Source organism: Lagopus leucura, unplaced genomic scaffold (genome assembly GCF_019238085.1).
Source record: "Lagopus leucura isolate 7727_CA_CO unplaced genomic scaffold, USGS_WTPT01 Super-Scaffold_73, whole genome shotgun sequence".
Lineage (NCBI taxonomy): Eukaryota > Metazoa > Chordata > Aves > Galliformes > Phasianidae > Lagopus > Lagopus leucura.
In genome coordinates, this window is record NW_024962252.1 from 70,083,122 (window position 1) to 70,097,537 (window position 14,416).

Genomic DNA, 14,416 nt, shown 5'->3' on the forward strand with positions numbered 1-14,416 from the left:
TAATTATATATTTAATATTATATATTATACATATATAATATTAAATATTATATATTTAATTGAACAAGGGGGCAGAGAAACAAAGCTGCCCGCCCGCTCAGAAGTCGCTGTGGAGCGCGGTTCCCCGCATCGAAAGCGGCGCCGAGGGTAAAAAGGACCTGACGGCTGGGGCACGTGACGAGCTCGTGCCGCGCCCAGGCGGCGCTTTCATTATACGTCACATCCGGTTCCACGCATGCCTGTAAGGGTCCGCTCGTTGCCACAGTGACGGAAGCCCCCTCCGCCTCTTCCGGCCTCGCATGGCGCCGTCTTTTCCGGTGCGGGGAGTACTATGGTGAGCTGGACGCGGCAGGAAGAGACGGGACGGGCGCCGCGGGTGGGAGCGGGATGCTGAAGGGGCCGGGGCGCCGCTCCTGGGCGGGCCGGGGGGGTTCCGGCTCCGAGCCCGCAGCGGGTCGTCTCTCAGCGCCTCTTGCGGCGCCTCTCTCCCGCCCCGCTCCCGGGGCAGCCCCGCCGGGCCCGCGGTGACGTGGCCGCCCGGGTCCGCCCCGCTGCGTCGGCTCGGATCTCCATGGGCACGGGCCGGGGCGTCCCCGCCGCAGGTGGCTTCTCCGGGGCCGCTGTGGCCGCAGGTGGGGGCGGTCCTTGGCGTCCTGGGGAGGGCTCGGTAATGATTGCATGGAGAGAGCGCAGTAAGTGCTGGGCTTTTGCCCCGGGGAACGTGCGTTTGCAGTCTGTGATACTGCTTGATACTCGTGGTACCGAAGAAAACGTGGGTGTGCCTGCAGATACTGAGAGCAGCGTGAAATACAGCTTTGTTGACAGGTGTGTCTGTAAACCGATTGAGTCTGGTTAGGTAACCAGCTTAGAAGCACCCCTCTGTCGTGAATTCTGGTTTGTGTCCACGTGAAGTCAGTCATCGTTTTGTAGTAACAGGACGTGTATTGTTATAAATAATATTGCTGTTGAGAGGCACTGTTCAATTTAATGTTAATTATATCAACGAATTGGAGTGAGCTTTTGTTATGGAAATAGTTCATATGTGAAGGCTTGGTGTTTTTTTTTGTTTGTTTGTTTGTTTTTGTTTTTAATTTAAACTGGGGTTTAGGTAAAATATTTAATTAAACTTTACCTTTCTTAAGGGGACAATACACCTGTTCCGCAAATCACAGAGGTCATTGGTTGGAAAGTTAACACATGAATTTAGGCTGGTTGCAGCAGATAGAAGGGTGAGTATTTCTTTTGAAAATGAATAATAAATATGTTTGCTGTGGTAAATTGAGATACGCTATTAATTTAAGCAAATTATGGAAAATATATTAAGAACATAACTGTACTTTTAAAAAGAAGTGATTATTTCTTGAATTTAGTTTCACGTGGAGCTTATGCATCAGATATTAAGATTATCACAGTAACACTGTCTGCTATAAATACGTTTGTATGCCAGTGTGTACAGATACTGCATTATTATTAGTGCTATGAATAGTAAGGATGCTTTTCTATTTTTAAATTGAGTTGAACTTTCTGTGAAGTTGGAGTCTGTCCCTGATAATTAATTTTCCCCAGAACTGTGCTTATGTTTAATGCATTAGGTAGAACTGTGAGTTGAAGCTGCACAGGTGTTCTTGGGACCAAAGTTGTAGCATAGGGAATGGAACCTGCTTAGGTCTTTTGTCTGTACTTCTCTGTCAGAACTGAGGGCAGGAAATAGGAAGGTGTCATAATTCTGTCTTGAAAAATCATGTAGAATGTGCTACAATTAGATGCAAATGCTATGGAGGGGTGTTTTTTCAGATTAAAAAAATGTAATACGTAATGCTGTTTGAAAACGAGTTTGGGAACAATCTGTAAAATTAAACTAAAGTATGAGATTTTTGCCCTAAAGTGAGTTGTATGTTTGTGGGAGAAACAGAGAGAGTTCTGCTTGCATGATGAAGTGCTGCAATATTGTGTTCTTGTTTTTCCTTTTTTAAACAGCATAGGTGTATTTTTGTCTTGTATTTTGCATCTTCTGAAAATTTACACGTTTATTCTCCTCAACAGTCCTGGAAGATCCTGCTGTTTGGTGCTATAAATTTAATATGTATTGGCTTCCTGCTAATGTGGTGCAGCTCTACGAACAGCATAGGTAGGTGGCTCTCTTGCAATGAAGCTTCTAACAGCTACACTGTGTTTCTGCACTCATGAAGTTCCAGAGTACTACAAATCAAAGCTCTGCGCATATTGGAGTTGGGTGACTGAGAAGCCAGGTTTGGAAGTTGCCTCCTTTTCATTTGCCATGGTCGTTGTGGAAGCATTTCTCGCAGAGAGGTGTGCAAGGATTTCCAGACTTCTTGTTGTTTTTTTCTATGTAGCATCCTCTGTCTATAAGACTGAAAAAACAGAATTCTAAACTAGTCCTCAAAGCTGTTCCTTATAGAAGTAACACTAGCAACACAGAGATATCCTCATTTGCAGTTGGTTGAAGGCAGCTGTAGTGTGGCAAAAACATTCTCTAATTTCAGGAGTGCCTCTTTTTAATGTTTTGTATTTTTCCTGTTCTTGTACAGGGGCTCCAAGATGCTCCCTATCAGCAGTACTGAAAGTAGAATGCCCCATATTTTCAGTTTGTAACATAAGTTTTCTTGCTATTTTAGATGAGTTAGAGAAGCAAAAGTAGTAAACCTACTTTTTCCTGCAGTATTGTATGTAAGAAATTTCTTGCTTTGGTGAAATGTGTTACAAGAAGGTCTCCCAATTTCCCCGTGTTTAAGACCTTAGTCACAACTATTTATTCCTGGTAGCTGAATACTTCCTGTAGCTGGGCATTTAGTAGAATTTGGATTGTCAAAATCAACCTGTTCATGGGGTGAGAGATGCTTGTGTTTTCAAAACATTCGTATTACGTGCACAAAAAGAGAGTACTCTGCAGTGTCAGCAGAGATGATTTGTTTAGATAGAAAATGGCATAGAGATGCAGTAGGGGGATTTAGCAGAAGAATACAAGTGACTGAAAAATTATAAGTTTAAAATATTTGCTTTTTTTACAGCTTTAACTGCTTACACGTATTTGACAATCTTTGATCTTTTCAGGTGAGTTTTTCCCACTTAATCTTACAGTTCATTTGTGCCTGGTTTTGTTTATTTATGTACATAGAAAATGTGTTTATGAACACATATCAGTGATGGAACATCAGCTGGTTTAAAGATAGTTTAAGTGAATGTAAAATTGTACATCACAATAAATAGATGAGGAACGCTATGGCTGTGTGACAACGATCAGATTCCTGTGTTAATTTCATAGGCTTTTGCTTTGTACTCTTCATTTGTAAGTGTGATATCAGACAATATAAAGAAGATTTTCTCAAAATACCTTTCCCTGCTAGATAGATTTAGGTCTGACCTCACGTTGCCTCTGGTATCCCTTCAGAGAAACTCAGTTTGCATGCAAAATAAACTCTATTTGTGCTTATCAAGATGTCAGTGAAAAATGCATTACGTTTGGGGTTGTGACAAACTTGATTTAGGCTGAGTGATGTGCTGCATTGGATGTTGATGGTAGCCTTTGAAAGTGCAGCATGTTGTCAGTATGACATTGGCAGTCTCCTGATATAAGGACTTAGACTGGCTGCCAGTTTGCTAATGTTCTCTGCTGTCCATTTTCTGGGGACAGCTTAGATGTCTTTGCAACATCCCTTCTGTTTCCAAACAGTCTTTTCTGGATTCACTGGAAACCTCACTGGGATGGAGATGAAAGGGTTGAGTTCATGGTAAACCGTTACATTTGATAATTCAGTTCTGATGGCTGAAGTGTATGTGTGTCAACTTTGGAGTTTGTGAAGGCCATACTTGTTTATTACATTCTAATTCTCCCCTTTTTTTTCTTCTTCAGTTTGATAACATGTCTAATAAGCTACTGGGTAATGGTGAAGAAACCCAGTCCAGTCTATTCATTTGGGTGAGTACTGTTAACAAGATTCAGTGTTTGATAATACAGCATTTGATTCATTGTTGGATATCCTTGCTTATGTTCTGTAACAGCCACCACAGAGAACTGATACGTGTAAAGACTGGTTCTCTGAAGAACAGGCACAGTATGCAGGAGGAAAAGGAAAGGGAAGAAACAGGAAAAAGAACTAAGAAATGTGTAATTTTAAGCTGGAAATTGTAGTCTGTCTTCTGTCAGAAACAAAGGCTTGTTTGTGGTAATTGGAATTCGGGCTTAATTAAAAATTGTTATGTCGTGAATTTCTGGTTTCTCCTCCTCCTCCTCTCTTTCCACTTGAAAGAATTAGAAATAGTAGGTCCATTCCATTGCTTCTCTACAGACTGCAATGCATTCAGAGAATTGTTGAAAGTTCTGTAACTTAATTCGTAAATTTCAGGTTTGAGAGGTTTGAAGTTCTAGCTGTATTTGCTTCTACGGTTCTGGCGCAGCTTGGTGCTCTTTTTATACTGAAAGAAAGGTAGGGATCTGCATGTTTTTCTTTGATTTTTCTTGCATGAGAAGATAGTCCACGTTGAGAATTCATATGCGTTCTACCAGTGCTATCTGTAGTGATAAATTGTAGAAAAAATATTGATAAACCTGCATGGGAACTTTAAATGAAATGATAGGAATTGATAATTGGAATTTAACAACTGTCAAGGAAAAGACGGTGTTTTTAGGAATGATATTTTCCAAGCACTGTTAGGAATTTGATGTAATGTGTCTCCCTGTGCATCTGGACTTATTAAGCTAATTACTGAAGAAAACTTTTTTTGTGTAAGTTGCACCGTGAAGTGAAGCAACTTCTTAATGTGTTAAGGATCTGAATGTTTAAGCTAGCAATTTCATCAGTCCCACAAAATTTGCTCTAGCTTTAATTTGAAGTACAAGAGGTTCCAGGTGTAGGTGGTGTTTCAGGTGTTTAGCATCAAAAATTATTTAATTCTTAAAAAATGAAAAGGCTTTTGTTAACACCTAGAATGGAGGCAACTTATCTTCCTTTTCCCTTTTGGAAGGTTTTATTTCCTCTATCAAGGCGTGTATCAACAATGTAGAAATGTTACAATATTAGTTGATCTTTTGTCCCAGAATACACTGGAATGGATTTTAATAATGAGACACCATGAAAGCCTCCAACTTTTCTGGCACTGGCTTTAGGAAATTCCCTAAACTCATCCTAGGTTTTTCTCTGTTACAGCTGAAGGTTGTTTCTTATCTTACTGGTGGGTAAAAACACAACAACTTTGTATCCCCACCACAGAATCCAGCCTCTGCTTAGTTTGACCTTAGTGAGAAGCTGTAAGTCAGGGATTTCAAACTCTTTGTTCTGATTACCTGCAGTAACAGTGGAGAGAGTAGCAGTACTTTCTGACATGTTCATTTACAGGCATCTTCTTAATGTGTAGGCAATACCTATGATAGCTGTTGTGTACATGGCATAGTGTGGAAATAATTGGGAAATTTATCCTGCTTCATCTCAGTGATACATATTTTCATAATTTCAAAAACTGATGTGCTTACTTAAGTAATTCGTTTTCCCCAGTATTATGTCTGTTAGTTTTGTGTATGGATGGCAGCTATTTTTTCAGAACATAAGTATGCTTCAGTTGTCAAGTCTTTATTGTATAATGTAACTCAAATTTTCCATTGTCTTTGCAGTGCAGAGCGATTTCTGGAACAGCCTGAGATACACACGTAAGAAATTATGTTGATATATGAAATGAGAGCTTTTTCATTTTCCCTTTGTATTCCTATTTCTTAGTCTAGTATGTTGTAGTGGAAGTGCTGAGTCATGACCTGAACCAGTGCTTGAGCACCTGGTAGGAAGGCAGGGCCAACCCAGGAGGAGCTCAGGTACATGCAGTGCATCTGAGTGACTGGAAGGGGTGCATCCTGGCTCTTTGCCTCCCCCAGACCTCATTTAAGGGAAGACATTAGGCATTTGCTATCAATTGTTCTTTGTCTCCTATAATTTTACAAAATTTTAGAGGTAGGCAGTTAATGTGGCTTTTTTTTTTTTTTGACATTTGGAGGCTGGATGCAGAAGAAGCACAGGTTAGTGCTCACGCTGTAGGAAAGGCTCTCTGTGAGCATGCAGGCCTGCTGACTGGCCTCTCAGTGCATTCATAGTTTGCAAAGTGTTGTAGTATCTGCTGCCTCTTGCTAAATCATGCATTAGGAGGCCTGGTATGTTGGAGGGAAAGATGCTGTAATCATTAGGGAACTGGATTTATTACAAAGATGATGATGACTGCAAAGAACATGGGAAAGGGAAAAGAAGGGGTGGAAGATGTGGTGAAATAGTAGTTCTAGTAAAGAGTAGGGGCCTTGTGCCCTTTCTGTAGGAAAACAAATATTATTTCTGCTAATGGAACAGTATATTTATTGAACTTCAAAGGGCTGTGTGTGTAAATATACAACTGCAGGTAAGGTATACATGTTTGTGTGTATGTGCATGTGTACATACACACGTGTGCAGTTAGGTACTCAACATGATGAACATCATGTTCAGTGTGATGTAATAATGCATGATATTTGGAGATTTCATTTTTTCCCCCTGGAATGCTAGTATGCTGTCAGCTATTAGACAGCATGGTAATTTATCTTACTTTCACTTTTGATTTCAGTGAAAGCTGCTAAGAGATGTGGGTATGGCACTGTTAGCAGTAATTACAGCTTGGTGTCATGCATGTTGTTGATAACATGAAATAGCTATCCTTTTTTCTCTCCCTAGGGGACGACTACTAGTTGGTACTTTTGTGGCTCTTTTTTTCAACTTATTTACAATGCTTTCTGTGAGGAATAAGCCTTTTGCTTATGTCTCTGAAGGTATGTGATTAAAATATACTAAGAATTAAGAAAAGGTTTTAATGTTCCTTTTTTATGATGGTCTGGTAAACTTCCTTAACTATCTGGTTTATGTTACTATTACTTCTGAGCTTAATGCAGTTTAGGATTGCATTCCAGATTTCATCACTGGTTTGCTTACGTGGCTCTCAGAATTTCTAGGTAGTTGTTGCTGAAAACTGAGTGTCACCATAATGCTGAAGTACCCTTTATTTTTTATCTTCTAAATTCAAGGTCATATTTCAGATTTTACTTTAAAAACATTTTGTTGGTTTATTCATGGATGGAAAATAAATGAATGCAATAATTTCTCCCTAACAGTACTTTTATCTCCCACTTTTCCACTATAAAATAATCTTGCAAGCAGTCTCACTAGCTGCTGAGACACTGAGTATTTTGAATGCTGGTCAAGTGGGAGAAGTTGTTCTTTCTATGCTGTTCTATATATTTTGCCATACACAATGCTTCATTTCAGTGAATGTAATTTTGTGTAAGTTGTGTAATTATAATTACTATATATGCATTATACTTTATGTGAGGTAGAGATAACTATGTTGAACATAACCTGAAATTATATTTGTATTTAGTCAGTTCAGGTTGTTATATGAAACAAGCATTTTACTTACTGCCTAGAAAGGCCAGGCTTTGTATTGTTAATATGACAGCGATTCTGCTGAGGTGCATTTGTTTATTCACAGTGTAATAGGTTCTGCCCCTGAAATAAAACTTGAAGTATTTTCTTAAATGGTTTGCTTTACTTGTAGTCATTTTATTAACTTTCTTTTGAAGCTGCAAGCACAAGTTGGCTTCAGGAGCACGTTGCAGATCTCAGTAGAAGGTAAAGCTCTGGTTTTTTTTTTTAGCAGTTAACTTCTGGGTGGCAGTGTTGTTTTTTGTGCATAATAGCAATTTTGAAAGATGTTGAGACAAGAGCTGTTGCATTTTAGAGGTTTTTAAGCAGCGTTATCTATTGATCCGACTTATGGACTCCAGCCAAAGCATCATCTCTCATATTTCCAAGATGTGTCAATCTCATAGGAATACATCTTTCTGTATAACCTTCCTTTTGAATGCATTCAGTACATTGTATATAATTCTCCTTGGAAGGGGTGGGGTAAACTAGCTTTGCTTGGTACAGATCTGACTGCATTTCTCAACAGCTGTTACCTATCTGGTCAATATATCTTAGAGTGATTTTTTATTTTTTTTTTACTCTGTATAACAAGCAAGCAGCTGGGATGATTGCAGTTTAAGTGTAATATGTGAAGCTGGCTATGGAATCTCCTCATCTATCCAGCAGAAAACTAGAGAGCCTGTGTCTTCCAGGCACTGATTCAAAGTTTCTTATTCATCTTAGCTTTTAACTCTCCTGCTGTACTCTTATCTGAAAGCAAGACAAAATCATTTTCAAATACTTTTGTCAGATATTAGAAGTGTTTACTTTTAGTTATACGTACCTTTTTGAGTACTTATGCTGTTGATGTGAAAATATGAATCCGAAACTGTTGTAAAATGTTAAGTATGAGCAGAGTTAGAAGGGCTTTTAGGGTTCTTGGAGGTGTCATTTGCTGTGACTGCAGGGTGTCACATTCTGAAGTAGTGGGTCTAACTCTTATGGTTTTTGTGGTTTGGAAGTAGTAATGAACAACTAGCTAACAACTGCTTGTTTGCTTTTGTTTCAGTATTTGTGGAATCATCCCAGGACTGAGTAGCATCTTTCTACCACGGATGAACCCTTTCGTCTTGATTGATATTGCTGGAGCTCTAGCTCTTTGCATTACATATATGCTCATTGAAATCAAGTATGTATAGTTGTTTAATGAAGTTCATTTTATATCCATTCTGTGGGGAGTTGCTTTTTCTTACATGCAAAGAGTGTTCTTATCAAAAGCTGCATTATGTATGAATGAATTTGCAGTTGCATTAATGTATTTGCCATTTCTCAAAGATACATAGTTAAGATCTTCTCAATTAGTATGTAGTTTCATCTGATTTTTTTTTTTCATTCTTTTAAAGTCCTCATGCCTTTCAATAATAGCACTCCCTTTTTTCCCTTATTGTTTTTCTTCAGCAATTACTATGCTGTAGACACAGCATCAGCTATAGCAATAGCTTTGATGACATTTGGTACAATGTACCCCATGAGTGTCTACAGTGGGAAAGTACTGCTCCAGGTAAGGCACTATTGCAAAACTGTTTTGGGAGGATTTCAGTTTTGTTAAACGTCCTTATCTGTTTTAAGGTTGTAAATGGGAAATGTTCCAAGAGGAATGTTTGATAAGGGGCCAGAGGAATTGTAAAGACAGTAAAAGCGTTCAGCATGAAGTAATAAGAACGTGTTGTGTCATGTCCTTGGGCTTGTGTAGGTAAACTGGTCTTAAAGGCTCTGTTATTTAATCAGAGCCAGTTAATCTTTAGTGTGACTTTTTATTTTTCTTTTCAAGACAACCCCACCACATGTGTTTGGCCAGTTGGATAAACTTCTTAGAGAGGTAAGAAGTTGTGCACAGCCGGTGTTAAGTAAGCATTCAGGAGTATGAAGAGTTTTTATGACTGATCCAAGATGGTCCCTCAGATATTTCTTAATTTTTTTTTCAATGTAGAAAATGTGGAGTTTATTATCTAAGACAAGTAGTGTCACAGAGGTATCTGGCACATACCTTTTCTAGCGGTGTGTGTTGTTGGTCAGTTGATTCTTCTAAGTTTTAACCTACTGCGGAAGAGGCTTACCAATGTAAGTTGAGGGAAAGAGGAGTAAAGAATGCTGTTTACAGGCAGCATATCAAATTTAGATGATGTTTCAGTTTCACAGTGAGAGCTACTTTAACCTGAGGTACTTCTATCCACTTTTCTGATGGATTTGGATGTTTAGAGAAAGTGGTAGATAAATATTTATGTTACAATTAACAGATCTGTTCCATTTTGTATTCTGGAAGCTGTTGTTTCGTTAATGAAAATGTTGGTGTTCAGCAGTGTGAATAAAAATTCTAAATATTCTAAGAAGATCTGAACTTTTCTAACTTCTCACATTTTTGGGTATTTGTGGAAAATTAGGTTTCAACTTTGGATGGTGTCTTGGAAGTTCGAAATGAGCATTTCTGGACACTAGGTTTTGGCACTTTGGTAAGTAATGTCTTCATTGTCTTTAAAAAAAGTGTATTTAAATAAAAGGAGTAAGATACTTCTTTTAAAGAAGAAAGAAAACAAATGCATTGAGTCAGTGCTCAGTCCTTTTCTGTGATTTATTAAAAAAAAAATAATCTTATTTTCTCCCACCTTATGTTTTTTTAAAGCGTTGTTATTGGTTAATTCTATTCATGTATGTAGCAGCTCTGAATTAGAGCATTTCAGACCTTATCCTGCATTTTGGCATTCCACACAATAGTAAAGACATTTTTCAAAACGCGTTAGTGTAAAACCTCTCTATGAAGAGAAAAAACCTATGGACCTCTATGCACAAAAGACCTGCAGTATTTTCAGCATTTATACATAACAGAAAAAAAAGTGCAATGCAACTACAGATGTATACTGATATTCTACTGAAAGATAGAAGGCCTTTTTAGTGATCTAGAATGATCGCAAACAACACAGTTGTTCCTGAATTGATGTTGTGACAGTCAGAAAATTAGAACTGTTAGATTTCTTTTTATTATTTCTACTTAATTGTTCCATTAAGCTACTTTTTGGAAGGAGAAGAAAGACTTGGTTAGACCTTTGCTTGTACATTTTCTACTGGCACCTTCCAGATTGCAGTAGAAACTTCCAGAGACCTGGGTACGCTCTCAACTGCTCCATCTGACATAAAAATACCCTAAATTAGGAGAGGCTGTGAAGTATTTTTTATTAAGCATGAACAAAAAAAGATGTGAGGGGTTCATTTTGTGTACTTTTCCATCAGTAGTTCTAGGTGAGCAATGCAGCATTACTGAGAGGTAGGCAGGGATAGCTCACAGACACTTATGCTTTAAGGAGAAAGTCGGTCTGAGTTCCCTGAGGGGCAGTGTCTTTCCTTCATTCTTGCTAGTGGTTTCATTTTTAGCATCTGCCGTGCACTTTGTTGACTTTGCCTTCTGTCTGCTCCAGCAGCCTAGTGGTGATACGTTTTCTTTCTGCAGTGTAGGAAGTTCCACACAAATGTGTGCAAGAACTTCTTTACAGTGAGGTGACGGAGCACTGGAACAGGCTGCCCAGGGAGGTGGTGGAGTCTCCTTCTCTGGAGATGTTCAAGACCTGCCTGGATGCCTACCTGTGCGACCTACTGTAGGGAACCTGCTTCGGCAGGGGGGTTGGATTTGATGATCTTTGGAGGTCCCTTCCAACCCCTATGATTCTGTGATTCTTGAGTGTGAAATTGAAATTTGTCTGTGCTTGCTTCTTTGCTTGGGCCTTTTTTGTTGTTGCCTTTTGTTTTCGTGCCATCACATGTTGTATTTTATAGTTCAGTTTGAAGACTCAACTCTTCCTGAATAATGACCTTGATGTTGTTCATGAGGTCAACACATTAGCAAAGATCAAAATCTGTTCCAGTAATGGAATTCTTGGATATGCTTCCCAGTTTAGTTAATAATCTCCACTGAGAAAGGTCTTTGTGTGATTCTCTGCAGGATAACTTTGCTTCTTCTTGAATGCACGTGGAGAACCTTATGAAGGTGCTAGTTATCAGCCAACTTACTCTTATCATTTTTTTAGGCTGGATCAGTACATGTCCGAATTCGAAGAGATGCGAATGAGCAAATGGTACTTGCCCATGTCACTAACAGATTATACACATTGGTCTCAACCTTGACTGTTCAGATTTTCAAAGATGACTGGATCAGACCTACCTTATCATCTGTGCCTATAGCAAACAACATGCTGAACCTTTCGGATCACCATGTTATTACGATGCCGTCTTTGAAAGCTGCTGACAACTTGAACCCTATTACATCTACTCCAGCAAAGCCCAGCAGCCCGCCACCGGAATTTTCTTTCAATACACCAGGCAAAAACGTGAATCCAGTTATCCTTTTAAACGCTCAAACAAGGCCCTATGGATTAGGCCTTAATCATGGACCCACACCTTACAGCAGTGCACTCAATCAAGGATTTGGAATACCGGGAGTGGGAGCAACTCAAGGATTCAGAACTGGGTTTACAAATGTCCCAAGCAGATACGGAACAAACACTCGTGGTCAATCCCGACCATAATAAACAGCATTATTTATTGTACTTAAGGGTATTGACTTAATTATTTTATTACCCAATTTTTATGAACATTTGGAATGTCAAAGCATTCTGAATGGCTGGGAACAAGTGCATTGTTCATATTTGTGAAATGGTTAAATTGCTTTTTTTTCTTTATGTTAACAGTAGCCTGCGTAATGCCACAAATGTTTTCCAGACTTATGATACTTTGCAGGTAGTTTTTATAGTGTCTACTTTTATTCAGCTTTCTAGTCACTCTCCTTTTTTCCCCAAGAATGTATCAGGATTACAGCACAACTACATAAGAAAGTAAATTTGTGACAAAGTAATGTTTTTAACTAATGAGAGCAACTTACTGAGTGCTGAATGGTTGAGAGAAAAGGAAACCACAGATGTGCAGGACTGTTTTTGAGGATGTTTTGATTGCTATATTAAGCCACGTTTTGGCAAAGTCACAATTAGTTTTTCCAGGGTTGCAGAAGTCCATCAGTTCTCATATTGTGGCCATTGTAAGGACAATCTGGCATTTCAGATTCTAATTAATTTTACGAGACACAGTTTTTAACACTTTTGTTGATGCCTTTATAGAAATTCAGATGGCTCAGCAACCATTTTCTAGCTGTAAGTTTTCCACATCCATCTCTGATATTTCTTTTTTATTTAATTTCGGAATAAGCAATATACTGGGAAATAAAGGATTTCAAACTTAAGATTTTAGAAGCACCTCTTTTTTACAGTTAACCCTGCTTAAAGATACAGAACAGATGTCTGTTTTGTTTCTGAAGCCAGTATTTCATTTTTCACTATGGAAAGTATTCGCTGATTTGATTGTGACTTTGTATTTTGCCTCTTTGTATTTTTCCTGTAGTTTTAGGAGAGAAAGATTATGTACTTCTCTGCCTAAGTTTGTGTCCAGAATACTGTCAGTTCTTACAGTCGGTGCTGGAGTGCTTAACATTCAGGGCACACTGGGAACAAGACTGCCTAACTGTCTCTGCTTTTGCATTGTTGTTCTCCTGTGCATATAGAAGGCTCTATTTCTTCACGGCCTTTCTCAGAAAGATTTTCCCTCTGCTTGTTTTTTCTGCTCTGCTCTGATGGTAATAGGGAAAGGCTTTATAGAAAAAAGTCAGCTTTCTTTATTTTTCTGTCCTCCCTTGCAATACGCATCTTTTAATTCCCCAGCCAGTACCTCCTTTGCATTTTCTCCTGCATCTCTTGGCTGTTCAGGAATGGGTTGCCCATTCCTATTGTTTCACTTGCAACTCAGGGTGCTGTTTCTTGGCTTGCACCTCGTTATTGTGTATCTGAAGTCTCTCCATTTGTCCCAGGTAGAGAGCTGTAGTATCTCAGGGACTCCAAGTGTAATGATGTTTGTTACCTGAAGCTAATGAGTTCGATAGAGAGCAAGATCTTGTTCTCCTGTAGAGCTGAGTTGAGAATCAGCTGCCTTCATTTGAATTTTCAAGATCTGTGGCCTCAACGTTGGCTGAGGATTTTTCCTTTTTTTCATCTGTTTCATCTGCTGCCTCTGATGCGTGGAGAAGGGCGTCACTCCTGTGAACAAAGCAAGGTGACATTCTGCACAGAGGCCCCTTGCTGGGATTCTGTAGGCTGAAGTTAGTGTCCAGACTGCTGCTGGCATACAGTAATGTAAGTTACACACGGGGGAATCTAACTCTGTACTTAATTTGCAGCAACAATAATAGTTTTACTGCTGTCTTTGAATACGTAACCATCAGGAAAACATCATTTCAAAATCGTGGCGCTCCAAGGTCGGCGTTAGCTCTGTAACCACCATCCTCTCATTGCTCTGTGTTCATGCGTAGTCCATTGGACGTGCCGTTGCTGCATGGAGACTCACAGAAGTACAGAATGCTTCAACAGAATTCCTGTACCTCCTGGGTGCTGAACTGGGCTGCACTCTGCACCACCTGCAACAGCGTAGTGCCAGCAGGATGTTTACATTTACTACTCTCACGTGGCCTATCGCAGAATTGTTCCTTACTCCAGTTTCATAAGCAACTTTTCCATTTTGGTGACATTTGAAATATATTGTATTATATTGGTTGCATGCCTACTTGTTTTTAGTAGAAAGTTAAAGCTTCATTTTATTAAAAAATAAATAAAAAATGAAGCTGATCTTTGATTTAAAATGCGAAGGCAGAATGGAATTCCAGAATTCTGAGTGCAATATAATCACTTGAACAAAATTATTTTTGGAGTGATTGTTTATATATACATATATCTCACATGTGCAGATGATAAAGGTTCTTTTAGAGATTAGAACAGCTTTTTAGCTGCTTTATTGTAATTAATATAATTCAGAATATTTGTTAAATCAACAGAGAGTAAAATGTCTCCTTTTATAAGAGGAAAATAAAATCAGTGTCATCCATGAATGACAAGGAAAAAATG

At 38.9% G+C, this 14,416-nt stretch overlaps 1 protein-coding gene across 2 annotated transcripts; it reads left to right on the plus strand.

The window, feature by feature from the left end:
• The first annotated feature begins 234 nt into the window (after positions 1 to 234).
• SLC30A6 (solute carrier family 30 member 6) lies at positions 235 to 14,283 on the plus strand. 2 transcript variants are annotated; one of them, XM_042893740.1, is made up of 14 exons: positions 235 to 334; positions 1,143 to 1,229; positions 2,044 to 2,128; positions 3,030 to 3,072; positions 3,872 to 3,937; positions 4,365 to 4,445; positions 5,627 to 5,662; positions 6,702 to 6,796; positions 7,604 to 7,652; positions 8,497 to 8,616; positions 8,886 to 8,988; positions 9,259 to 9,306; positions 9,869 to 9,937; positions 11,504 to 14,283. In XM_042893740.1, exons 1-14 carry the CDS (start codon positions 332 to 334, stop codon positions 11,999 to 12,001), a joined length of 1,383 nt encoding a protein of 460 aa, XP_042749674.1. In that variant the 5' UTR covers positions 235 to 331; the 3' UTR covers positions 12,002 to 14,283. The 2 variants fall into 2 exon arrangements, with proteins under 2 accessions (XP_042749674.1, XP_042749679.1); XM_042893745.1 differs by lacking the exon at positions 235 to 334 and adding an exon at positions 640 to 825.
• Positions 14,284 to 14,416: the final 133 nt, after the last annotated feature.